Source organism: Scyliorhinus torazame, chromosome 11 (assembly GCF_047496885.1).
Source record: "Scyliorhinus torazame isolate Kashiwa2021f chromosome 11, sScyTor2.1, whole genome shotgun sequence".
Lineage (NCBI taxonomy): Eukaryota > Metazoa > Chordata > Chondrichthyes > Carcharhiniformes > Scyliorhinidae > Scyliorhinus > Scyliorhinus torazame.
In genome coordinates this window covers 245,798,796-245,826,513 of record NC_092717.1, presented here as the reverse complement: position 1 = coordinate 245,826,513, position 27,718 = coordinate 245,798,796, and the positions used below count along the sequence as shown (strand labels likewise).

General features: G+C 47.5%; 1 protein-coding gene across 3 annotated transcripts in view; it reads right to left on the bottom strand.

Moving 5' to 3' along the window:
• The window catches only part of osbpl1a (oxysterol binding protein-like 1A), a 298,479-nt gene that overhangs the window by 15,587 nt on the left and 255,174 nt on the right, over nt 1-27,718 (bottom strand). For all 3 annotated transcript variants that reach the window (XM_072468513.1, XM_072468514.1, XM_072468515.1), the window contains 8 exons: nt 24,941-25,016; nt 22,819-22,953; nt 22,027-22,124; nt 21,618-21,800; nt 9,516-9,623; nt 9,345-9,434; nt 6,126-6,252; nt 1,573-1,698 (listed from right to left, as the gene is read on the bottom strand). In XM_072468513.1, the coding sequence (XP_072324614.1) occupies nt 1,573-1,698; nt 6,126-6,252; nt 9,345-9,434; nt 9,516-9,623; nt 21,618-21,800; nt 22,027-22,124; nt 22,819-22,953; nt 24,941-25,016 (943 nt within the window). The remainder of the gene's footprint in view (nt 1-1,572; nt 1,699-6,125; nt 6,253-9,344; nt 9,435-9,515; nt 9,624-21,617; nt 21,801-22,026; nt 22,125-22,818; nt 22,954-24,940; nt 25,017-27,718) is intronic.

Genomic DNA, 27,718 nt, shown 5'->3' with positions numbered 1-27,718 from the left:
TGGATACAAAGAACAAAGAAATGTACAGCACAGGAACAGGCCCTTCGGCCCTCCAAGCCCGTGCCGACCATGCTGCCCGACTAAACTACAATCTTCTACACTTCCGGGGTCCGTAACCCTCTATTCCCATCCTATTCATGTATTTGTCAAGATGCCCCTTAAATGTCACTATCGTCCCTGCTTCCACCACCTCCTCCGGTAGCGAGTTCCAGGCACCCACTACCCTCTGCGTAAAAAACTTGCCTCGTACATCTACTCTAAACCTTGCCCCTATGCCCCCTAGTAATTGACCCCTCTACCCCGGGGAAAAGCCTCTGACTATCCACTCTGTCTATGCCCCTCATAATTTTGTAGACCTCTATCAGGTCGCCCCTCAACCTCCTTCGTTCCAGTGAGAACAAACCGAGTTTATTCAACCGCTCCTCATAGCTAATGCCCTCCATACCAGGCAACATTCTGGTAAATCTCTTCTGCACCCTCTCTAAAGCCTCCACATCTTCTGGTAGTGTGGCGACCAGAATTGAACACTATACTCCAAGTATAGCCTAACTAAGGTTCTATACAGCTGCAACATGACTTGCCAATTCTTATACTCAATGCCCCGGCCAATGAAGGCAAGCATGCCGTATGCCTTCTTGACTACCTTCTCCACCTGTGTTGCCCCTTTCAGTGACCTGTGGACCCGTACTCCTAGATTTCTTTGACTTTCAATACTCTTGAGGGTTCTACCATTCACTGTATATTCCCTACCTGCATTAGACCTTCCAAAATGCATTACCTCACATTTGTCCGGATTAAACTCCATCTGCCATCTCTCCGCCCAAGTCTCCAAACAATCTAAATCCTGCTGTATCCTCTGACAGTCCTCATCGCTATCCGCAATTCCACCAACCTTTGTGTCGTCTGCAAACTTAATAATCAGACCAGTTACATTTTCCTCCGAATCATTTATATATACTACAAACAGCAAAGGTCCCAGCACTGACCCCTGCGGAACACCACTGGTCACAGCCATCCAATTAGAAAAGCACCCTTCCATTGCTACTCTCTGCCTTCTATGGCCTAGCCAGTTCTGTATCCACCTTGCCAGCTCGCCCCTGATCCTGTGTGACTTCACCTTTTGTACTAGTGTACCATGAGGGACCTTGTCAAAGGCCTTACTGAAGTCCAGGACTATATAAAGCACTGACTCTCAGGCTTCTGGGAGGCCTGGAGAGAGTGCAGAGGAGAGGTCGAGAGAATGCAGAGTACAGTTAAAGATAGAGTGTAGAGACTAGTGTTAGTAGAGTGTAGATTGCAGAATACTAGATTATTGCTTGCTATAGGAGTAGGTGGTCGAGCTTTAATAAGTAGTGTAATAAATGCTTTGTTATTGAATTTAGCTTGTGTGGTCTTTGTGAACACTATGACATCTATCCTGATAATAAGAATCACAGAAAGAGATTTCAATTGAAACTGCAGAACCAGTTGCGAGTATTTAATGTGTCTAGTATTTAGGATTCACTGACAAATCACTCCACTTTGAGGAATAAATAGTCATCTTAATCACACCCAAGTAACTTGGAGACTTACCTGTTGAGAGTTTGGTGGTCTAGGCGCGATCTTCCACAACAGGCGACTCCCTGGTATAACCTGCACACTTTCAGAGTTTTCTGGTAGTGGCATCTCATCCAGTTCAGATTTCTCCGAAGCTACCGACTAGGATAGCCGCAACATAAAAGATGTACGTTATTATATAAAGGAAACTTTCGCCAATTATAGACACAGCATTGTAAATTCTTCTCTGAAGTACACCATTTCTAATAAACAGTTCCAGGTCATGTCACAGGGCAGCATGGTAGCGTTGTTGGGCAGCACGGTAGCATTGTGGTTAGCACAATAGCTTCACAGTTCCAGGGTCCCAGGTTCGATTCCGGCTTGGGTCACTGTCTGTGCGGAGTCTGCACGTCCTCCCCGTGTGTGCGTGGGTTTCCTCCGGGTGCTCCGGCTTCCTCCCACAGTCCAAAGATGTGCAGGTTAGGTGAATTGGCCATGATAAATTGCCCTTAGTGTGGTGCGGTTACTGGGTTATGGGGATAGGGTGGAGGTGTGGACCTTGGGTAGGGTGCTCTTTCCGAGAGCCGGTGCAGACTCGATGGGCCGAATGGCCTCCTTCTGCACTGTAAATTCTATGATCTATGATCTAAAGGGGCTGGTTGGCTAAACACCTGGCTTGTAATGCAAAATAATGCCAGCAGCACGGTTCAATTCCTGTACCGGCCTCCCTGAACAGGCGCCGGAATGTGGCGACTAGGGGCTTTTCACAGTAACTTCATTGAAGCCTACTTGTGACAATAAGCGATTATTATTATTATTATTAAAAGGAGGAAATTGGGACTGGGAAGAGGAGATCGACGCCTGTCCCTTCAAGACATTACTGGCCAAACCTACTGTTTTTCTTACTTCATTTTAAGCATCACTCTAACCTCAATGGTTAACTTCAGGAAAGTGGTAAGAGGATCACAAGAGTGAGGCTTACTGAAATGCTTCAGTGCATTAAAAAAACAATTCTTTCATAGGCGTCGACCACGCTGGCAAAACCAGCAATTGATGCCCTTCCCTAATTGTCCTCAAGGAGGTGGTGGTGAGCTGCCTTCAGTTCAGTTTCTGGGTAATGGTAACCCCCAGGATGTTGATAGCAGGGGATTCAGTGATGGTAATGCCATTGAATGCCAATGGGCACTGGCTGGGTCCTCTCTTGTTGGCCATGGTCATTGCCTGGCACTTGAGTGGCATGAATGTAACTTGCCCTTGTCAGCCCAAATATTGTCCAGGTTTTGCTGCACATAGATACAGACCGCTTCACTATCTGAGGAGTCACGAATGGTGCTGGAAATTGTGCAATCATCAGCGAACATCCCTACATCTGACCTTTCTATGGTTGGAAGCTCATTGATGAAGGAGCAGAATGTGGTTAAGCCTAGGAATTCCTGCAGTGATGTCCAGGAGCTGAGATGATTGACCTCCAACAACCACAACCATCTTCCTTTGAGCTGGGTAAGACTAATCAGTGGAAAGCTGTCCCCCTAATTACCATTGACTTCTCTTTTGCTGAGGTTCCTTGATGCCATACTCTTGATCAAATGCTGCCTTTATGTTAGGGAGAGAGTTCCAGGCTTTTGATCCAATGACAGTGAAGGAACGGTGATTTATTTCCAAGTCAGGATGGTGAGTGGCTTTGGAGGGGAGGTTGCAGGCGATGGTGTTCCCAAGACATTACATCACAGCAAATACATGGATCAGGATTTCAACACAGGCTGCAGGTCCCTGATCTCATAAACATGGGAGCCCTGAGCCCACACCTGCCCGCTGTGAAACTGGCTCAGAAATCTTCCCTAATTGGTTGTTCCCACTGTGAGGTATAGGAGCTGCAAGCCCGCCTGAGGACTGTCAGCTCTGGAAACTCAGACGCCGACCAGGAGAGGCGTGCACTCTCGAGGTAGATCAGGAATCTGGGGCAGCACGGTAGCACAGTGGATAGCACAGTTGCTTCACAGCGCCAGGGTCCCAGGTTTGATTCCCGGCTTGGGTCACTGTCTGTGCGGAGTCTGCACATCCTCCCCGTGTGTGCGTGGGTTTCCTCCGGGTGCTCCGGTTTCCTCCCACAGTCCAAAGATGTGCAGGTTAGGTGGATTGGCCATACTAAATTGCCCTTAGTGTCCAAAAATGTTAAGGGGGTTGCTAGGTTACGGGGATAGGGTAGATATGTGGGCTTCAGTAGGGTGCTCTTTGTAAGGGCGGGTGCAGACTCGATGGGCCGAATGGCCTCCTTCTGCACTGTAAATTCTATTCTATGAATCAAGAGGGTGTCTCAACATGGAGGCTCTCTTGGGACAGGTCACTAAGAAGCTAATATCAGAGAGGTCAAGCAGACAGATACTTTCAGTTGAGCCATTGGGGTCATTAATCTGCCATTCCTGCTCACGGTTCTCTGCCTGGGTCATGGGCAGCGCGGTTCCACAGTGGTTAGCACTGCTGCCTCACAGCGCCAAGGACCCGGGTTCAATTCCAGCCTTGGGTGATCGTCTGTGTGGAGTTTGCACTTTCTCCCCGTATCTGCGTGGGTTTCCTCCGGGTGCTCTGATTTCCTCCCAGTCCAAAGATGTGCAGGTTAGGGGGGGGGGGGGGGTTAATAATAATCTTTATTAGTGTCACAAGTAGGCTTACATTTCTGCAGTGAAGTTACTGTGGAAATTTGGGATAGAGCAGGGGAGTGGGCTGGTGCAGACTTGATGGGCTGAATGGCCTCCTCCTGCACTGCAGAAATTGTGTGGCTTCTATGGTGCCCAGGATGGCTACAGGGAGATCACCTCCATGAAGCTATTAGCCAGGGGCTGGTCTGCTGCGGGCTAAATGCCAGCAGGTCTGGAAAATCACCTTAAACGTGGCCTTTAATGATCTAAATAAGCTGTGCAGCCTATTGCACCCTGTCCTGCTTTCCTGCCACTGGGAAATCTCTCTGGGGAACTGTCCCAATGTGGCTGCACCTTGTTTGCCTCATTTCCACCCTCACCTCCAACCAGGGCAAGAAAATCCTGTCCATTGATGGCACGGCAGAGGAGGAGAGATTAGGAAGGCTGGCCAATGGTTTGGTTGGGTGTATTTTAAGGATGATTATGAAGAAGGAGAATCAGATGGGAGAGGTGGTGGTGGTTAGGGAGTAAATTCTACAAATTTGGGAGGCTGAAGACACAAACCCAACAGTCATTGGAAGGGACAGGTGGGGATACACAAAAAGGTGCAGAACCTTTGGTAGGGGAAAGGTTTGTACGGGCTGGAGGAGGTTAGAGTTAGGTACAAGGCTCTGGATGGAGATACATAGCCTTAAGAATTTTTAATTTGACTGCTTGCGCAGATGGCACCTGTAATGATATGTATATTGACTGGGATGTAAAGAGTTAACAAGTTAATGATAATGCTTCTTACCACTAGAGGGACCACAGAGCAGTCACATATATATCATGTGACTTGGAGATTCAGGGAGAAGATGGTGAGGCATGATAGAGAGCAGTTGTGTACTTGAGAGTTCTCTTAGTTAGAGATAGCATAGTTTAACAAAGAAACCTCCTACTTTAGGAATGTGAACGAATCTTAGTAGTGTAGATAAATCTGTAGTTTTGTTTGTTAACAAAGCTGAGTGTTCTTTATTCAACACTACGCATCCGAGCCATCCGGGTAAAGCAAAATAGAGAACACAACATGCTACTGGAAGTGGACAACTTTAAATAGAGAACACAACAGTACCCAACCAAGAAAGAACCCAAATCAATCCAGTTCCAGTAACAAACCCCCACTGTGACTACAGGGGCGGGATTCTCCGCAATCGGCGCGATGTTCGCCGACCGGCGCCAAAAACGGCGTGAATCAGTCCGGCATCGCATCGCCCCAAAGGTGCGTGAGGGGCCGAGCCCTAACCTTGAGGGGCTAGGCCCGCACCGGACTGATTTCCGCTGGCGGAAAAGGCCTTTGGTGCCCCGCCAGCTGGCGCGAAACTGACTTTGCCGTGTGGCGCATGTGCGGGAGCGTCAGCGGCCGCTCACGGCATCCCCGCGAATGCGCAGTGGAGGGGGTCTCTGCCGCCTCCGCCATAGTGGAGACCATGGCGAAGGCGGAAGGAAAAGAGTGCCCCCATGGCACAGGCCCGCCCGCGGATCGGTGGGCCCCGATCGTGGGCCAGGCCACCGTGGGGGAACCCCCCGAGGCCAGATCGCCCCGCGCCCCCCCAGGACCCCGGAGCCCGCCCACGCCGCCGTGTCCCGCCGGTAAGAGAGGTGGTTTGATTCTCGCCGGCGGGACAGGCATTCCAGCAGCGGGAATTTGGCCCATCGCGGGCCGGAGAATCGCCGGGGGGAGGTGGGGGGGGGGGGCCGCCAACCGGCGCGGCGCGATTCCCACCCCCGCCGAATATCCGGTGCCGGAGAATTCGGCAACTGGCGGGGGCGGGAGTCACGCCAGCCCCCGGCGATTCTCCGACCTGGCGGGGGGTCGGAGAATCCCGCCCCCTGTGTTTGAAGAGATAAGCAAAAGAATAACGGCAGCCAATCAACCAATTTTATTTATTTGACGCAGAATGATTCCATACTTACCGATTTGCTCAGCTTCCTCTCCTCAGTATTTTTCTTGTCGTTTTTTTTGTAGGCATCGAATGTACTGGGGTCGATCGCCCACAGACACTCTGTCCATTTTCCATACACTGCACACAGCTTCTTCTTACTGCCACAAACCGCAGAGAGTTTTCAATGTAAATCATCAGGAACAGGTTATTAATAATCCACCAGTGCTGGACAATACCGTCCCTCTATCTCAGCAAAGGGAGCAGCAAAAGGAGCGGAAAAAGACCAGTCGGCCCATCATTCCTGTCCTGCCCCATCATGTCACAACTTACACCCCACCCGTTACCTTCGCACTCTACCCCTTTCCAATCTCATCCCATCGCATCCCACAGGCACCCCCTACCCCTTTATCACATCCCACCCTACCACTCTCCCCCTCCAACCTACATCCTGGGTGAGGCAAACAAAACAGTAAAATCTTTCAGGATTAATATGGGGACCATGGGTTACGGGGAGAAGCAGGAGAATGGGAATGAGAAACATATCAGCCATGATTGAATGGGAGAAACAGACTCCTTGGGCCGAATAGCCTAATTCTGCTCCTATGTCTTATGGTCTTAAGGGCAAAATCCTGTTGGAAGTCCTTTCCAACTCATTGGAACAATCATTGCACTGCCAGCATATATTGGTGGATTATTGTATGCATATACTGAACTGATAATACAAGGAGACAAGCACAGGGAGACTGATCACACTCCCAAACACCTTTTCTCTTTATATTAAGCAGCAGTGAAACTACTTTACAGCCCTGAACATTGCTTTAAGTCCACCTTTTAAAATCATTCAAGGGATCTCAGTGTTGTTGGTAAGGTCACCATGGGAAGGTGCAGTGAGCTGCCTTCTTGAACCGCTGCAGTCCATATGGTGTAGATACACCCACAGTGCTATCAGGGAGGGAGTTCCATGACTTTGCCCCAGCGACGGTGAAGGAACGGCCGATATATTTTCAAGTCAGGGTGGTGAGTGACATCCACAGTGCTATCAGGGAGGGAGTTCCAGGATTTTGCCCCAGCGACGGTGAAGGAACGGCCTATATATTTTCAAGTCAGGGTGGTGAGTGACTTTGAGGGGAACCTCCAGGTGGTGGGGGTTCCCAGGTATCTGCTGCTCTTGTCCTTCTAGATGGTAGAGGTCGCGGGTTTGGAAGGTGTTGTCAAGGAGCCTTGGTGAGTTCCTGCAGTGCATCTTGTGCACACGGCGGCCACGGTTTGTCGGCGGTGGAGGGTTTGAATGTTTGTGGATGGGATGCCAATCAAGTGGGCCGCTTTAGCCTGGATGGTGTCGAGCTTCCCGAGTGTTGGTGGAGCTGCACTCATCCAGGCAAGTGGAGAGTATTCCATCACACTCCTGACTTGTGCCTTGTCGACGGTGGACATGATTTTGGGGGGATGGGGTCAGGAGGTAAGTTAGTTGCCGCAGATTTTCAATGTGATTAAGGTAATCAGACCTAATGGAGGGTTCTTGTGGGATTATAGGAATTAGGAGGTGTAGGGTGAGGGAGATGATCTTGCACAAATAAAAGTTGAAAAGCCTCAGTCACATATCTCTCTTCTCAGCAATATTTAAGTTCTTTAATACCAAATGACTGATTGTCTATATTGCTCTCCAACGCCAGCTCAAACACGTCACTTTCAAAACCTTCATCCATGCTATTTCTTCCCACCAGATTGGATTTCTTCACGCTCTCTTGTCTGACCCACCCAGCTCCATCATAAACCAACAGCAGTGGCTGTAACCCTGTCCTAACTCTCGCCCCTACCATTGCTGGGTTCGCCAACTTCCATTTGTTCCCCAAAACCCTCATTCTCAATTGCAAACCCCTCCGTGAACTTACATCAATCTCCTTCAGCCTAATCAATACCAGCTCAGATGCTAATGTTGGAATCCTGTTACTTTTTTTGTAAATTTAGAGTATCCAATTCATTTTTCCCAATTAAGGGGCAATTTTAGCGTGGCCAATCCACCTACCCTGCACGTCTTTGGGTTGTGGGGTCAAAACCCACGCAGACACGGGGAGAATGTGCAAACTCCACACGGACAGTGACCCAGAGCCGGGATCGAACCTGGCACCTCGGCGCCGTGAGGCAGCAGGGCTAACCCACTGTGCTTCCCTGGAATCCTGTTATGATGCTTGCTTTAGTTTCTAAGTGAGTGCAGCTGTTACTAATTGAGGAAAGATTAGACATTTATTCTTCAGCATTGAAGAAACGTTGTACACCCAGTTTCTCTCTATCTCCCCCACCAGTTCTCCTTTATATCTTGAAATCTTCAAGCAAATTATCCCTCAACCTGCTAAATTCCAGGGAATTAAAAACTAATATATATTTTTTTCATATTCTTGAAGTGAGTGGCTTGCTCGGCCATTTCAGTGGGGGTCAGTTAAGAGCCAACTGCATCACTGTTTTGGTCTGGAGTCTTATGTAGGCCAGACCAGGTAAGGACGGCAGATTTCCTTCCCTGAAGGACATTAGTGATCTGATCGCCCATTGGAATTTACTTCTTGAAGCACAGGGACTGGATTCTTCTGCCCCGCTCGCCGCAAGAAAGCCACGGGCGAGACGCGGACAATGGAGAAGTCCATCGGCCTTGGGCAGGATTCTCCGGTTGCCAGTGTGGACGTGGCCGGAGAATCCAGCTCCAGGTATTAGAAGTAAGAACAAAGAACAATATAGCACAGGAACATGCCCTTCGGTCCGCCAAGCCTGTACTTGGTCATGATACCACCCTTAGCCAAAACCCTCAGCGCTTCCTTGTGCTGTATCCCTCTATCCCCATCCTATCCATGTGTTTGTCAAGATGCCTTTTGACCGCCGTTAATGAATCTGCTTCTACAACCTCCCCTGGCAACTGGTTCCAGGCACTCACCACCCTCTGCGAAAAAACCTGCCTCGCCCATCTTCTCTAAACTTTGCCCCACGGACCTTAAACCTATGCCCTCTGGTGACTGACCCCTCCACCCCGGGAAAGGTAAATCTACCTCCCACCCCCTCCAAAGACCAATATATCCCACCTCTGACCTCTGGTGTGGTACCATGACTTGCTCATAGTAACTCCAGGTGTGGTCTTACAAGGTCTTTGTGTAGCTGTAGCTATAAATCAGCTTTGACGTTTCAGATGACGTGATACCGACGTCAGCAAAGCATTAATGACAAAGGATTATCTTTAAAGAACTGGCCGACGGATTAAGCTTACCTTTTGTCCTGAATGTAACCTTCAACTTTGTGCAATTCTTTACCAAAGAGGCCACAGGGCTTGAAGTTCAGAATACATTTCTCGCCGGACCTGTGGACATATCACCTTCAGTTAGTACCTCTTCAAGTGTCCAAAACCAGGGTAACTTTAACAAAGCCATTCAGCCCTTACTTGTGATTAGTTATTTCAACATTTCCATATTGCTCGATCCATAGCTGACCCACTATAATGTTGTGCACACAGCAGGTGGGATTTGTCCAAGTGTATGCTTCATTTTGCCTGCAGGGGCAATAAAATATTCATTTCATTTGTTGTCAACGCGCAGCAGGCTCATGCTGTCCATGCCAGCCCCAGGACTCCCAGGTGCCCCTTTCTAATCCCACCTCCCTGCACCCGGCCCATAGCCCGGAGCTTACAGCACTTATGGTGCAGATCCAGGTACCTTATAAAAGAGTTTAGGGTCTCAGCCCCTAACACCAACTCAGGCGGCGACTTCCAGACTCCCGCTACCCTCTGCGTAAAAAGGTTCTTCCTCATGTCCCCACTACACCTTCTGCCTCTTATCTTGAATCTATGTTCCCTGGTTCTAGTATTCTCTGCCAAGGGAAACAATTTTATCCTGTCCGTTCTCTCCCCCTCATAATTTTATACACCTCAATCAAGTCACCCTCTCAGCCTTCTTTGTTCCAAGGAAAATAACCCCAACCCTTGTGGGCAGAATGGTAGCACAGTGGTTAGCACAGTTGCTTCACAGTTCCATGTTCGATTCCCGGCTTGGGTCACTGTCTGTGCGGAGTCTGCACGTTCTCCCCGTGTGTGCGTGGGTTTCCTCCGGGTGCTCAGGTTTCCTCCCATGGTCCAAAGATGTGCAGGTTAGGTGAATTGGCCACGCTAAATTGCCCTTAGTGTCCAAAACGTTTAAGTGGGGTTACTGGGTTACGGGGATAGGGTGGCAGCGTGGGCTTGATCAAGGTTCTCTTTCCAAGGGCCGGTGGAGGCTCGATGGGCCGAATGGCCCCCTTCTGCACTGTAAATTCTATGATTCTACCCAATCTTTCCTCGTAGCTACACTCTTCTATCCCTGGCAGCATTCTTGTCAACCTCCTCTGCACTCTCTCCACAGCAATAACGTCCTTCCTGTCATGTGGTGACCAGAACTGCACACAATATTCCAGTTGTGGCCTCACCAGTGTTTTGTTACCATTCCAACAGTATATTCTTACTTTCATTCCATGTGCCAATTTAGCTTCTTTTGTTTACAAAAACAAATAATATTGTCTGCATGTTCGCTAACCCAGCGACCCAACCCAAGAAGGAACATTTTGATAACCTGAATCGGCACCCCAACATTGTGCACACCTTAGCCATATGCACAATGAGAAACCAACTCATTGCTCACTCTGCATTATCTGGGTGGCACAGCTTAGCCACCATCCAAACCCTATCACCCTTCCCTCGATTTTCCTCACCAACAGCCTGTCCTGGTCCCCCCATGTCGACACTATAGTTAAGAAAGCCCACCAACGACTCTACTTTCTCCGAAGACTAAGGAAATTTGGCATGTCAGCTACGACCCTCACCAACTTCTACAGGTGCACCATAGAAAGCATTCTTTCTGGTTGTATCACAGCTTGGTATGGAGCCTGCTCTGCCCAAGACCGCAGGAAACTACAAAAGGTCGTGAATGTAGCCCAGTCCATCACGCAAACCAGCCTCCCATCCATTGACTCCATCTATAATTCCCGCTGCCTCGGAAAGGCAGCCAGCATAATTAAGGACCCCACGCACCCCGGACATACTCTCTTCCACCTTTTTCCATCAGGAAAAAGATTCTAAAGTTTGAGGTCACGTACCAACCGACTCAAGAACAGCTTCTTCCCTACTGCCATCAGACTTTTGAATGGACCTACCTCGTATTAAGTTAATCTTTTCTCTACACTTTGCTATAACTGTAACATTATATTCTGCAGTCTCTCCTTCCTTCCCTATGTACGGTACGCATTGTTTGTACAGCGTGCAAGAAACAATACTTTTCACTGTATATTTGTGGTGATACACCACTGTACTTCCCTAGCATTGTACATAGTTATATAATAGTTGTGTGTAACGTGGCTCTGTAATCCTGTGCATTGTACTGTGTATTGTACTGTAGCTCTGTAGAGGTTCGGTCACCTGTATGTAACCTGACCTGGCCACGGAGAGCTCCGCCTTGGCCACTCCCCCTAGAGTTTGGTATAAGACCCAGCTTCTGAGACCTGACCCATTTTGTCTGGGGTCGTCTGCGTCGGGTAAGCTTCCTATGTAGTGTATTAAAGCCTTGGTTAAAGTCTCACATGTCTTTGTGGTTCTTGACGCTTAGTGCATCAATACTAATACATGTGACAATAATAAATCAAATCAATTCAAATTTTGGGCTTAATTTACTCCATCAAATTACCAGTCCGTTATTTTTTACCAGAACGGAAGTGGGTGCAAGATAGCCAGAATTTACTTCACTTGGAGCCTTTTCAGCCATTGAAAACCCCCCGCCAGTGAGTGTGGAGTGAATTCAAACTCGAGTCTCAGAGCCAAATGCATCCAGAGTGTGATCGATGTACAATCTGACAACATAAACTATTGTTCTTCCATATTCTTGTTAAAACAATACTAATTAATCTTTCTGCTGATATAAGGAAGCAACTGATTAGTTCTCAAATGCAGATCATTGCTCTGGTCGAATAGGTCATTAACCTGTGAGTGAAGCACGGGGGAACTCTACTACATATAGTTATTGTGTAAATGAAATGTTCCTCTTGGTTTTCTGGTAACGGTGAGCTAGAAAGTGCAGGTGTGTCTGCTGTGTATGGAATAAGGATTGCCCAGATCCCAAAATAATAAGATCTGATTCCCAGAATTCTGCTCCGAGGTGAGTAAGTATCCAAACGCTCCCATCCCTTTGGTTTCCCCACTCTCCCGCGGTGCTTGTTGCATGATTGGCCAATGCTGTGACACGTCCCCTTCATCAGCCCCTAGGGGCTGTTTAGCACAGGGCTAAATCGCTGGCTATTAAAGCAACCAAGGCGGGCCAGCAGCACGGTTCAATTCCTGTAACAGCCTCCCCGAACAGGCGCCGGAATGTGGCGACTAGGGGCTTTTCACAGTAACTTCATTTGAAGCCTACTTGTGACAATAAGCGATTTTCATTTCATTTCAGTAAGAGGGACACCGGTGCACCATCAAAGCTTTAACATAATCCCTGGGCTGATGCAATTGCTCAAACCTTTTTAAAAATAAATCTAGAGTACCCAATTCATTTTTTCCAATTAAGGGGCAATTCAGCGTGTTCAATCCACCTACCCGGCACTTCTTTGGGTTGTGGGGGCGAAACCCACGCAAACACAGGGAGAATGTGCAAACTCCACACAGACAGTGACCCAGAGCCGGGATCGAACCTGTGACTTCAGCGCCGTGAGACTGCAGTGCTACCACTGCGCCACCGTGCTGCCCGCAATTGCTCAAACCTATCCGGATCCTCGTAGGCGATGGGGTCTTGTGTATTAGTTCCCGCTTTTACAACCTGTTAAGGGTGTAGATCAACATACAAACCACTAGTAGGCCATTCAGCCCCTCGAGCCTGCTCCATCATTTAATGAAGTCATGGCTGATTTGACAGTGGCCTTAAGTCCACGTTGCTCCTACCCTGGTAACCACTGACGCCCTTGTTAGCCCAGATCAACCCACCTCTGCCTTTGAGATATTCAGTGACCCGAACACCACCGCTCTCTGGGGAAAAGAGTTCCCAAGACTCATCACTTTCAGAGAAAACAATTCTCCTCACCTCAGTCTCAAATGGGAGGCCCATATTTTGAAAATGTACCCTCAGGTTCGAGTCTCTCCCACAAGTGGAAACATGCTTTCAGCATCCATCCTGTCCAAGTTCCCTCAGGGTCTTTCATGTCTCAATAAGATTATCTCTTAATCTTCTAAACTCCACTGGCTACAGGCCCAGCCTTCCCAATCTTCCCTCAGTAGATAATCTCCCTCCCCCACCCACCCCCTAACCCAGGTATCAGATGAGTGAACCTTTTCTGAACTGCTTCTAAAGCATTTATACCCTTAGATAAGGAGACACAAAGTGACACAGTGCTCCAAATGTGGTCCCTCGTAATATTGTAAGAAGTGTTACAACAGCAGGTTAAAGTCCAACGGGTTTGTTTCGAATCACTAGCTTCCGGAGCACTGCTCCTTCCAGAAGGAGCTACGATCCGAAAGCTCATGATTCGAAACAAACCTGTTGGACTTAAATGTTCCATCCCAGGCAACATCCTGGTGAATCTCCTCTGCACCCTCTCCAGTGCAATCGCATCCTTCCTATAATGTTGCGACCAGAACTGCACACAGTGCTCCAGCTGTGGCCTCACCAAAGTTCTATACAACTCCAACATGACCTCCCTGCTTTTGTAATCTGTGCCTTGATTGATAAAAGCAAGTGTCCCATATGCCTTTTTCATCACCTTATTAACCAACATTCTGCCTTCAGAGATCTATGGACAAACACGTCAAGGTCCCTTTGTTCCTCAGAACTTCCCAGTGTCAGGCCTTTCATTGGATACTTCGTAGTCAAATAACTCCTTCCAAAGAGTATCACCTCACACTTTTCAGGATTAAATTCCATCTGCCACTTATCCGCCCATTTGACCATCCCCTCTATACCTTCCTGTACACAAGACACTCAACCTCACTGTTAACTACCTGGGCAATCTTTGTGTCATCCGCAAACTTACTGATCCTATCCCCACATAGTCATCTATGTCATTTATATAAATGACAAACAATAGGGGACCCAGCACAGATCCCTGTGGTACAAAGAACAACAAAGAACAAAGAAATGTACAGCACAGGAACAGGCCCTTCGGCCCTCCAAGCCCGTGCCGACCATACTGCCCGACTAAGCTACAATCTTCTACACTTCCTGGGTCCGTATCCTTCTATTCCCATCCTATTCATATATTTGTCAAGATGCCCCTTAAATGTCCCTATCGTCCCTGCCTCCACTACCTCCTCCGGTAGTGAGTTCCAGGCACCCACTACCCTCTGCGTAAAAAACTTGCCTCGTACATCTACTCTAAACTTTGCCCCTCTCACCTTAAACCTATGCCCCCTAGTAATTGACCCCTCTACCCTGGGGAAAAGCCTCTGACTATCCACTCTGTCTATGCCACTCATAATTTTGTATACCTCTATCAGGTCGCCCCTCAACCTCCTTCGTTCCAGTGAGAACAAACCGAGTTTATTCAATCGCTCCTCATAGCTTATGCCCTCCATACCAGGCAACATTCTGGTAAATCTCTTCTGCACCCTCTCTAAAGCCTCCACATCCTTCTGGTAGTGTGGCGACCAGAATTGAACACTATACTCCAAGTATGGCCTAACTAAGGTTCTACACAGCTGCAACATTACTTGCCAATTCTTATACTCAATGCCCCGGCCAATGAAGGCAAGCATGCCGTATGCCTTCTTGACTACCTTCTCCACCTGTGTAGCCCCTTTCAGTGATCTGTGGACCTGTACTCCTAGATCTCTTTGACTTTCAATACTCTTGAGGGTTCTACCATTCACTGTATATTCCCTACCTGCATTAGCCCTTCCAAAATGCATTACCTCACATTTGTCCAGGTTAAACTCCATCTGCCATCTCTCCGCCCAAGTCTCCAGACAATCTAAATCCTGCTGTATCCTCAGACAGTCCTCATCGCTATCCGCAATTCCACCAACCTTTGTGTCGTCTGCAAACTTACTAATCAGACCAGTTACATTTTCCTCCAAATCATTTATATATACTACAAAGAGCAAAGGTCCCAGCACTGATCCCTGTGGAACACCACTGGTCACAGCCCTCCAATTAGAAAAGCATCCCTCCATTGCTACCCTCTGCCTTCTATGGCCTAGCCAGTTCTGTATCCACCTTGCCAGTTCACCCCTGATCCCGTGTGACTTCACCTTTTGTACTAGTCTACCATGAGGGACCTTGTCAAAGGCCTTACTGAAGTCCATATAGACAACATCTACTGCCCTACCTGCATCAATCATCTTAGTGACCTCCTCGAAAAACTCTATCAAGTTAGTGAGACACGACCTCCCCTTCACAAAACCGTGCTGCCTCTCACTAATACGTCCATTTGCTTCCAAATGGGAGTAGATCCTGTCTCGAAGAATTCTCTCCAGTAATTTCCCTACCACTGAAGTAAGGCTCACCGGCCTGTAGTTCCCGGGATTATCCCTGCCACCCTTCTTAAACAGAGGAACAACATTGGCTATTCTCCAGTCCTCCGGGACATCCCCTGAAGACAGCGAGGATCCAAAGATTTCTGTCAAGGCCTCAGCAATTTCCTCTCCAGCCTCCTTCAGTATTCTGGGGTAGATCCCATCCGGCCCTGGGGACTTATCTACCTTAATATTTTTTAAGACACCCAACACCTCGTCTTTTTGGATCCCAATGTGACCCAGGCTATCTACACCCCCTTCTCCAGACTCAACATCTACCAATTCCTTCTCTTTGGTGAATACTGATGCAAAGTATTCATTTAGTACCTCGCCCATTTCCTCTGGCTCCACACATAGATTCCCTTGCCTATCCTTCAGTGGGCCAACCCTTTCCCTGGCTACCCTCTTGCTTTTTATGTAAGTGTAAAAAGCCTTGGGATTTTCCTTAACCCTATTTGCCAATGACTTTTCATGACCCCTTCTAGCCCTCCTGACTCCCTGCTTAAGTTCCTTCCTACTTTCCTTATATGCCACACAGGCTTCGTCTGTTCCCAGCCTTTTAGCCCTGACAAATGCCTCCTTTTTCTTTTTGACGAGGCCTACAATATCATTCGTCATCCAAGGTTCCCGAAAATTGCCGTATTTATCTTTCTTCCTCACAGGAACATGCCTGTCCTGTATTCCTATCAACTGACACTTGAAAGCCTCCCACATGTCAGATGTTGATTTGCCCTCAAACATCCGCCCCCAATCTATGTTCTTCAGTTCCCGCCTAATATTGTTATAATTAGCCTTCCCCCAATTTAGCACATTCATCCTCGGACCACTCTTATCCTTGTCCACCAGTACTTTAAAACTTACTGAATTGTGGTCACTGTTACCGAAATGCTCCCCTACTGAAACATCTACCACCTGGCCGGGCTCATTCCCCAATACCAGGTCCAGTACCGCCTCTTCCCTAGTTGGACTGTTTACATATTGTTTTGAGAAGCCCTCCTGGATGCTCCTTACAAACTCTGCCCCGTCTAAGCCCCTGGCACTAAGTGAGTCCCAGTCAATATTGGGGAAGTTGAAGTCTCCCACCACCACAACCCTGTTGTTTTTACTCTTTTCCAAAATCTGTCTACCTATCTGCTCCTCTATCTCCCGCTGGCTGTTGGGAGGCCTGTAGTATACCCCCAACATTGTGACTGCACCCTTCTTATTCCTGATCTCTACCCATATAGCCTCACTGCCCTCTGAGGTGTCCTCTCGCTGTATAGCTGTGATACTCTCCTGAACAAGTAGCGCAACTCCGCCTCCCCTTTTACATCCCCCTCTATCCCGCCTGAAACATCTAAATCCTGGAACGTTTAGCTGCCAATCCTGCCCTTCCCTCAACCAGGTCTCTGTAATGGCAACAACATCATAGTTCCAAGTAGTAATCCAAGCTCTAAGTTCATCTGCCTTACCCGTAATGCTCCTTGCATTAAAACATATGCACTTCAGGCCACCAGACCCGCTGTGTTCAGCAACTTCTCCCCGTCTGCTCTGCCTCAGAGCCACACTGTCCCTATTCCCTAGTTCTCCCTCAACGCTCTCACCTTCTGACCTATTGCTCCCGTGCCCACCCCCCTGCCATACTAGTTTAAACCCTCCCGTGTGACACTAGCAAATCTCGCGGCCAGGATATTTATGCCTCTCCGGTTTAGATGCAACCCGTCCATCTTATACAGGTCACACCTGCCCCGGAAGAGCTCCCAGTGGTCCAGATAACAGAAACCCTCCCTCCTACACCAGCTGTTTAGCCACGTGTTTGTCTGCTCTATCTTCCTATTTCTAGCCTCACTGGCACGTGGCACAGGGAGTAATCCCGAGATTACAACCCTCGAGGTCCTGTCTTTTAACTTTCTGCCTAGCTCCCTGAACTCCTGCTGCAGGACCTCATGCCCCTTCCTGCCTATGTCGTTAGTACCAATATGTACAACGACCTCTACCTGTTTGCCCTCCCCCTTCAGGATTCCCTCTACCCGTTCGGAGACATCCTGGACCCTGGCACCAGGGAGGCAACATACCATCCTGGAGTCTCTTTCACGTCCACAGAAGCGCCTATCTGTTCCCCTGACTATAGAGTCCCCTATAACTATTACTCTTCTGCGCTTTGACCCTCCCTTCTGAACATCAGAGCCAGCCGTGGTGCCACTGCTCTGGCTGCTGCTGTTTTCCCCTGATAGGCTATCCCCCCCGACAGTATCCAAAGGGGTATATCTGTTCGAGAGGGGGACAACCACAGGGGATTCCTGCACTGACTGCCTGCCCTTTCTGGTGGTCACCCATTTCTCTGCCTGCACCTTGGGTGTGACCACACTTACATAACTGCGATCTATGACGCTTTCCGCCACCTGCATGCTCCTAAGTGCATCCAATTGCTGCTCCAACCGAACCATGCGGTCTGTGAGGAGCTGCAGTTGGGTGCACTTTCTGCAGATGAAGCCATCCGGGACGCTGGAAGCCTCCCGGACCTGCCACATCTCACAGTCAGAGCACAGCACCCCTCTAACTGACATTGCGTCAATTAATTAAAATTAAAATTTGTCTTTTTTTTTTATATAAATACTTTTTTTTTTTTTAAATTACAAAGTTACTGTCAACTATCTGTTTCCTAGCACTAGATTTCTAATAGAAATGCGATAGCTAACTATAATATTCTCCGATCTCTGGCTTAGATATCCTCTAAATTATAATTAAGTTATTATGTTTAATTAGTTCCCAAATACTCAAAAAAATTTAGGTTAGAATCCCAACCAGCCACTCAGGTCACAGCTTTTCTGTGATGTCACTTCAGTTTCCCCCCGACACACACAATTTGAAAAAAAGGTATAAAAGTAAAAATCACTTGCTTACCTTCTGAGATGTTCTCAGGTTCTCTCGCTGACAGAGACTGCTCCTCCACCTCCAATCCTTGACCTGCACAATGCTAATAATATAATAATATAATATGGCACTTACCTTACACCAATGGGTCTTATTATTAGGTTAGAGGAGGAGGGTGGGTGGGAGACACTACACGTGTAGTGTCTCGGGTTTCCTCTCCACCAGAATTTATTGGGGGGGGGGGGGGGGACTTGCCAGAGGTCGAACTTCCGGTTCCCGCCGAAATCCAAAGGGCTGCTCCTGTAAAGGTAAGAGCTTTTAAACTAACTACTCACCTCCCAGAAGGCCCCTGCGCACCGCTGCCGCCGAAATCCAAAGGGCTGCTCCTGTAAAGGTAAGAGCTTTTAAACTCACTACTCACCTCCCAGAAGGCCCCTGCGCACCGCTGCCGCCGAAATCCAAAGGGCTGCTCCTGTAAAGGTAAGAGCTTTTAAACTAACTACTCACCTCCCAGAAGGCCCCTGCGCACCGCTGCCGCCGAAATCCAAAGGGCTGCTCCTGTAAAGGTAAGAGCTTTTAAACTCACTACTCACCTCCCAGAAGGCCCCTGCGCACCGCTGCCGCCGAAATCCAAAGGGCTGCTCCTGTAAAGGTAAGAGCTTTTAAACTAACTACTCACCTCCCAGAAGGCCCCTGCGCACCGCTGCCGCCGAAATCCAAAGGGCTGCTCCTGTAAAGGTAAGAGCTTTTAAACTAACTACTCACCTCCCAGAAGGCCCCTGCGCACCGCTGCCGCCGAAATCCAAAGGGCTGCTCCTGTAAAGGTAAGGTTTTTAAACTCACTACTCACCTCCAAGAAGGCCCCTGCGCACCGCTGCCGCCGAAATCCAAAGGGCTGCTCCTGTAAAGGTAAGAGCTTTTAAACTAACTACTCACCTCCCAGAAGGCCCCTGCGCACCGCTGCCGCCGAAATCCAAAGGGCTGCTCCTGTAAAGGTAAGAGCTTTTAAACTAACTACTCACCTCCCAGAAGGCCCCTGCGCACCGCTGCCGCCGAAATCCAAAGGGCTGCTCCTGTAAAGGTAAGGTTTTTAAACTCACTACTCACCTCCAAAGGTACGCCTTTGGACACTGGCTTCCAGTCACTTAAGCAGCCGTCTGCCATCACCCTTTGTCTCCTGCAGCTAAGCCAATTTTGAATCCACCGTTTCAAATCACCTTGTATCCCACGTGCATTTGTCTTCTTAATAAATCTCCCATGTGGGACCTCGTCAAAGGCTTTGCTGAAATTCTTGTAAACTACTACAACTGCACTACCCTCATCTACACATTGGTCACGTGCTCAATACATTCAATCAAATTTGTTAGGCAGGACCTCCTTCTGACAAATCCATGCTAACTACTCCTGTTCAAATCTTTCCTCTCTTTTCCAATAGTTTCCCTGCCACGACGTGAGACTCACTGGCCTGTAGTTCCCTGGTTTAGCTCTACATTTCTTAAATATTGGGACCACATTAGCTGTTCTCCAATCCTCTGGCTCCTCCCCCGAGGCCAGAGGGGAATTAAACATTTGGGTGAGAGCCCCTGCAATCTCCTCCCTCACCTCCCACAGAATCCTGGGACACAATTCATCTGGACCTGGTGACTTGTCCACTTTTAAGCCTGCCAATATCTTGTCACTCCCTATGACAACTTGCTCAAGAACCTCACAGTCTCTCTCCCCGAGTTCCATATCTACCTCCTCGTTCTCTTGGATGAAGACAGATGTGAAGTATTCGTTCAACACTCGACCAATATCCTCTGGCTCCACCCACTGATTTCCCTGTTGGTCCCTAATTGGCCCAACTCTTTCCCTGGTTATCCTCTTCCCAAATATATACTTCCAGACTATCTTTTCCTGACCTTTACCAGCCAGAGCTTTCTCATATCCCCTCTTTGTTCTCCTAATTGCTTTCTTAAGCTCCATCCTGCACTTTCTGTACTCCACTAATGCCTCCGCTGATTTGCTCCCCTTGTACTTGTTAAAAGAGTCTCTTTTCCTTCTCTTCGTATCCGGAATGTCTCTGGCCATCCATGGTTCTCTGGGCTGGTTACTTCTGCCAGCACCCTTTCCTATCAAAATGAACAAGTTCACGTTTCCCACATATATTTCATCTGCCAAATGTTTGCCCAGCCACAAAAGTTATCCACATCCCTTTCCAGACTCCTCCACACCTCTTGAAGGAAAACTGCTATGATACAAAATCACCACTGCTGAGAAACTGATTTACATCCGCGACCATTTTATGGGAGTTTAATTTCAACATTCTCAACAGCTCATCTTAAAACAAACTATTACATTGCCTTTATCTGTGTTTACACATGATACAACCAAATTAGCATTTTTGGAGCCTCCACTGCAGCTAATGAAACTGCATATTTACATTAGCAGCTTTAAAAAAATATATTTTATGGGATGTCGGCATCGCCCGCAAGCCCAGGATTTATTGTCCATCCCTAATTGCCCCTGAGGGGGCAGTTAAGAGTCAACCACTTTGTTGTGGATCCAAAGTCACATGTAGGCCAGACCATGTAAGGACATGAGTGAGCCAGATGGGTTTTTTTCAACAATCGACAACAATTTCATTAAGACTTACAATTTTTTGATTTCGAATTTCATCATCTGCCTTTGTGGGATTTGAACCGAAAGTAGAGTTTGAAAAGGTGCTGGAAACCACCACCTTAAATAAATACTGTTTCCCTTTTATTATGATTTTTTTTTTTACACCTTTCTTCCCCTCTGTGTTTGTTTGTCTTGTGTGTGTATGTGGAAGATGGGGGAATTAGGAATTAGATAACAGTTAAGCTGTTGCCTTTGCTGCATATTTCATTACAGTTCTTGTTACTGATGAAAGGTAAACATCTACAAACCTGGTGACTGTAATTATTGGGCAGCCAGGGATCAAAGACTTTGGGTGTTTTTATAAGAATTATTGGTTAATTCAATTATGTTGTGACTCTGGGTCGAGTGGAATGTACCGCGCACTAGCCCAGGGTGTCGTAACAACAGGAGGAGGCATTCAGCCCCTTGAGCCTGTTCGACCAGTCAGATCATGGCTGGTTTGTATTTCAATGCCATCTGCACTGTTTTGGCTCCATAAACCTGAATATGCTTACCACACAAAACACTATCACTTACTTGAAAAGCTCCAGTGTCATAATTCCCTTCGGCTCTGCTTCCACACTCTTCCCCCAAAATTTGAGTTTGGGATATATGGATCCATGGAAAACAAAGCTTTGAGTGAGTCCTTCAGCATGGAATGCACTGACTGGAGGATGGTGACTAACTTGCTCAGATATAAGCTTGAATCCTAGATCCTGCCTGTGAAAAAAAAAACACCTTAACCAGCTCATCGATGCAAGGTACAATCGTAACTACCTCAGAATCTAACCGCAACTTAACGTATTGGAATTTAGTGTCACACGGACTAATCTTCGTCTTATTATTTGCATCCGACGTAGACCTTGAGCAAAATGTAAGTACACTTATTTGTACTGCTTGAATCAAAATAAGTTAATCAGCAGATAAATTCATACAAGTTCCTCACCTAACCATCTCGTATGTCTCGCCGAGGAGTGGGTTAAATGGTTTTCCTGTCCTTTCCCACTGAGAAGCAACAGCAGAAACTGCAAATGCTGCAACACACTGTTTCAGGAGTATTGAGTACAAAAACTATTACTCACAAATAAAAGGTAAAAATGTAATTTATTAAATTCCAGTCAACATTACAAAAACTCCAATATCTTAGTCGCTAAACTGTCAAAATGAAACTAATGATCTATACACAACTTCACCAAATTATTGTTTTTTATAACATTGTGTACGGAAGTAGACGAGAGGGCTAAAGAAGTGCCTCGATCAGCTGGAGCAGGAGCATGGCAGGAATAGTCAAAAATAACCAAGCATCATGGAAACGAAGAGGCAGGACTGATTCAATGGGCCAAAGGACCTCCTTCTGCACTGTAGGGATTCTATGGATCTATTGAGAGAATTGGAGACAGCGAAGATTGGCGGGGAAAAGGGCAATAGGTAAGTGGATCAGCACAATAACGTGCAATTATACAACACCTTTAATGCGCTAAAACAGCCTCGGGTGCTTTTCAGCGGCGCTGATACCGAGCCAGACAAGGTGATTTTAGAAAGGGAGGAGGTAGGTGTTACGGATGTGAATGGAGAGGTGGAGAGTCAGGGTGTTTCGGGAGAGAATCCCAGCGTTTGGTAGCATCCTACGTTTTACCCGGTGAAAGGTTTTTCCCTTATTGGTTAGTCTGAACAGGACCACAACCTGGATCCAGAATAGGCGGCAGCGAGAGTTGAGATGGCAATGTTTATACTATACCTGCATTCGCTCTAATGAATTACGGGAGACAATAGCTTCATGGATGAGGTATGTATGTTCCATGTATTCTGTAAGTCGCTGGAGAAAGCTAAGTGGCTCATTAAAAATAACAGGCATAGCAATCTTGGATAGCTCCTGGAATAAAAACATTATACATGTCAACGCAGTTTGAATAAATAGCATATTTAGAATAACAAGATTATAAATAATGAATTGAAAAGAGCCGTCAATTGCTCTACATGCAGTTCAACTCCCTGCAATAGCACTGATAAGTAAGACACTGAAAGATCTTTGTGTTAAATCCTTTTGTGGGATGTGGGCATCGCTGGGCCAGCATTTACTGCCCATCCCTGATTGCCCTTGAACAGAGTGGCCTGCTGGGCCATCTCAGAGGGGTAGCTAAGAGTCAACTACTTTACTGCGGCTCTGGATTCACATGTAGGCCAGACCAGGTCAGGAAGGCAGATTTCCGTCCCTATAGGACATTAGTGAACCAGATGGGTTTTTATGACGATCGATGATAGCTTCATGCTCACCATTACTGAGCCGAGCTTTCAATTCCAGATTTCATTAATCAGGTCCAATCAATTCAATCAGTCAGATCAATGAGTTGAATTCCCTAAGGTGAGTATTTATTCAATCAGGGTGAGAATATAAAGCGAGCAGAGATAGATCACTGACACATATCCACAATATTAAATGGTCATTTTAAAACCTAGAATTATCACTTGAAAGCAGAGAATCAACCTAACGAAAACAATAAGACCATAAGATATAGGAGCAGAATTAGGCCAATCGGCCTATCAAGTCTGCTTTGCCGTTCGATCGATGCTCTACCGCAATTCGATCATGGCTGTTATATGTTCCTCATCCCCACTCTCCTGCCTTCTCCCCATTCCCTTATTATTCAAGAAATCCCCTTATTAATCAAGAACACCAGATTTGTGCTCAAGGTGCTTTTACTTCTCGGGATATAGACCAAGAGCTGGAAGGTGGAATTAAACAGAATAGTTCTTTCTTCGAACATCATAGCATAAGAACTAGGAGCAGGAGTAGGCAATTTAGCTTCTCGAGTCTGATCCATCAATACAATCATGGTGAAATGGGCCTTTAACTAAAGCTGATATTGAGTCAGGAATCATTAGCTAAGGCATGGATTAAGTTGCATATAGTTTATTTCCAAGATGATAATTATAGAAGCATTCTTGCGCCTGTTCCCAAGATATATAAAATTACACTGAACAAAACTTTTTTAAAAACGGGCGGGATTCTCCCAACGGGAGTCTTAAGTGCCGACGCCGGACTAAAAACCGGAGTGTTTTACTCCGGCGTCGACGCCCGTTCCCAGACCCCTATTCTCCCCCCTCCGTGGGGCTAGCAGGGGCGTCGCGCGATTTATGAGGGCGGGGCCTCGGCACGGCGTCAGAGACCCGGCGCCGCATAAAAGACGCGGTGCCTTGGGTCCCGCGCATGCGCAGTTGGGCCGGCGCCAACGAGCGCATGCGCGGTGGCTGTCCTCCCCCAGGCCCCCATGGCGGATGGATCCAGGCTCGCCGGCGGAGGAAAGGAGGCCCGTCGACAGAGAGGCCGGCCCGCCGATCGGTTGGTCCTGATCATGTACCAGGCCACTCTGGAGGCCCCTCCCCAGGAACGGAGCCCCCCTCCCCGCCATAGGCCACCCCCAAAGCCTTCGCGACGAGTGCCCGCCGGCAGCGACCAGGTGTGGACAGCGCCGGCGGGACTAGGCCGTGTACGCGCGGCCATCGCCGCGCGCCGTTTGCGGGGCTGTTTTCGGGGTGGGGGTGGGAGAATCACGTGCGGGGGTCGGGGCGGCGTGGCGCGATACGCGCGGCACCCCGGCGATTCTCCCACCCGGCGGGGGGAGGAGAATACCGCACAATATCTATTTTTACAAGTGTGTTGGCAATTGCAGAAAGGGAAACAAAATTAATTGGGGTTGTTCCTGAATGGAGCCTTGTTAAGATAATTCTACTACCAACCATTTAACAGTAACCGTGAAAATAAAATTCTTAAAGTGTGAATGTTACGTGGTGGTGATTATTCTCCCCATCATTTCACACATCAAAAACCTAAACACACTTAGAGAGCCGACTTTACTCACCATTCCAATGCATTTACGGAGTATACTCCAAATACTAAAATCATTTCTGGAAAACATTGGAGCTGGCAGGCTTGTTCTAATGCAAAGAAATGTAAAGAGAACTGTTAGATTTTTGCTAGTTCTCAAAGGTAAAAAATTAAAATCAGATATTCTGTTCTCAGAACATGTCAAACCCTCCTGCTCAATTCACAGAATCCCTACAGTACAGAAGGATTGTATTGTATAGGTGAATTGGCCAATGATAAATTGCCCTTAATGTCCAAATTGCCCTTGGTGTTGGGTGAAGGTGTTGAGTTTGGGTAGGGTGCTCTTTCCAGGAGCCGGTGCGGACTCGGGGGGCCGGGTGGCCTCCTTCTGCACTGTGGATTCAATGATAATCTATGATTAATCTAGGACAAAGGTTCGGCACAACATCGTGGGCCGAAGGGCCTGTTCTGTGCTGTATTTTCTATGTTCTATGTTCTATGTTTAAGGAGGACTTTCAGCCCATCGAGTCTGCACCGACCCCCCAAAAGAGCACCATGTCTAGAGGTACTTCCCCCACCATATCGCCATAACCCCACCCAACCTGCACATCTTTGGACTGTGGGAGGAAACCGGAGCACCCGGAGGAAACCCACGCACACACGGGGAGAACGTGCAGACTCCACACAGGTAGTCACCAGAGGCTGGAATTCAACCCGGGTCCCTGGAGCTGTGAGGCAGCAGTGCTAACCACTGTGCCTCCCCTGATGCATACCAATGAATAGTGTATTTCAACACAATGAATTTATATGTTGATCTGGGCCATTATTCAAAATTTATTTGTGTTAATCCCCTCCAAGTAAATGCTGCAACACTGCACTGCAGTAAGATATTAAGGTATTAAAATCCTGGCGAACATAAAGAGGATGGAGCAGTGGCCAATGGGGGAATACCACAACCTTTATTCTGAATTGCTACAGGAAAATATCACAGCCCATCTGGTTCACCTCCTAACCATCCTGGCAGCCTCATGAGACTCAGAGGGTTAGACAGGACAAATGTTGGGAGGATGTTTCCACTCGTGGGAGAGTGGCGGACCAGAGAGCAGAACAAGGGGGTGCTCGTTTTAAGAGAGTTTTGAGGAAGAATTTTTTCTCACAAAGAGTGGTGAATCTTTGGAATTATTGTCCCCACGAAGCAGCGGAGGTCGGATCCTTGATTAGTTTCAAGGCTGAAATTGATACGATTTTAATGAAGGAATTAAAGGTAGGAAAAGTGGACTTGGTGATTGTTAGATCAATTTTTTAAAAAATTCATCCATGGGACCTGGGCCTCGCAGGCTGTGCCAGCATTTATTGTCCATCTCTAATTGCCCTTGAGGGGCAGATAAGAGTCAACCACATTGCTGTGAGTCTGGAGTCACATGTAGGCCAGACCAGGTAAGGACGGCAGATTTCCTTCCCTAAAGGACAATAGTGAGCCAGATGGGATTTTACGACAATCATTTCATGGTCATCATTAGACTTTTCATTCCAGATTTTTAATGAATTCAAATTTCACCACCTGCAGAGGCGGGATTTGAACCTGGGTCCCCGGAGCATTACTCTGGGTTTCTGGGTTTCTAGTCCAGTGACAATACCACAATGCCACTGCCTCCCACCATTATGATGTTAATAAATGGCAGAGCAGGCTCGAAGGGCTGAATGGCCTACTCCTATTCCTATTTCTTATAGTCTTATGATAGAATGTTAATGGGGTTGCTGTTTAACCATAGGGGAAAATCTCTGGTAGGTGCATTTTTTGAGGAAAAACAGGGAAGTTTATCTCCGGAATTGTGGCTAACATTCATCCTTCAACTAACATCACTAAAAACAGATTTATCAGCTCATTATCGTATTGCTGTGTGTGAGATCTTAGCTGCTGCATTTCATCAGAATGGTGATTTATTTCTTATAATCTTTATTGTCACAAGTAGACTTAAATTATCACTGCAATGAAGTTACTGTGAAAATCCCCTAGTCGCCACATTCCGGCGCCTGTTCGGGTACAGAGGGAGAATTCAGAATGTCCAATTCACCTAACAAGCACAGCTTTTGGGACTTGTGGGAGGAAACCGGAGCACCCGGAGGAAACCCACGCAGACACAGGGGGAATGTGCAGACTCCGCGCAGACAGTGACCCAAGCCGGGAATCAAACCTGGCACTTGTGATGGCACTTCAAAAAGTATTTAACTGGCTGTAAAGCACTTTAAAAATTCCTGAGGTCAGGACGTAAAGCCTTTCTTTATATCATTTAATCTACAACAGACCTAGAAAATACAATGTTTTGAAAAAACAGGCCAAGAGAGCTTTAACAGGTCCGTTATCCATCTCCTCACTGGTCTACAACACTTACATCATGATGGCCGGAATTCTCCGGCTGTTGGAATTCTCCGCTCCTGCCGGAAGTGCACCCCCGCCGACGAGTTTTGCTGCAGCGTGGGGTGGCTTCAATGGGAAATTCCATTGGCGAGCGGTGTGAGTAGAGAATCCTGCCGCTAGCGAACGGCACGCCATCGAGAAGCATGCGGCTGGAATTCCGGAGAATCCAATCCCATGTCTCAAATTACTCAGAAACGTGACAGCATCTCCAGATTTTATTTTCCGAAGGAAATCTAATTTGCATTTGAATTATTAGGCATGTGAAGTTCTGCTCTGCAAAGTATTTGTCTTGACAATCTGATACACGTGCATATTAAAACACAGAGTTAGGACAAATAAATAAAGGCTTGCATTTGCATAGCACCGTTCACACCCACCAAGCCATCCCAAAGC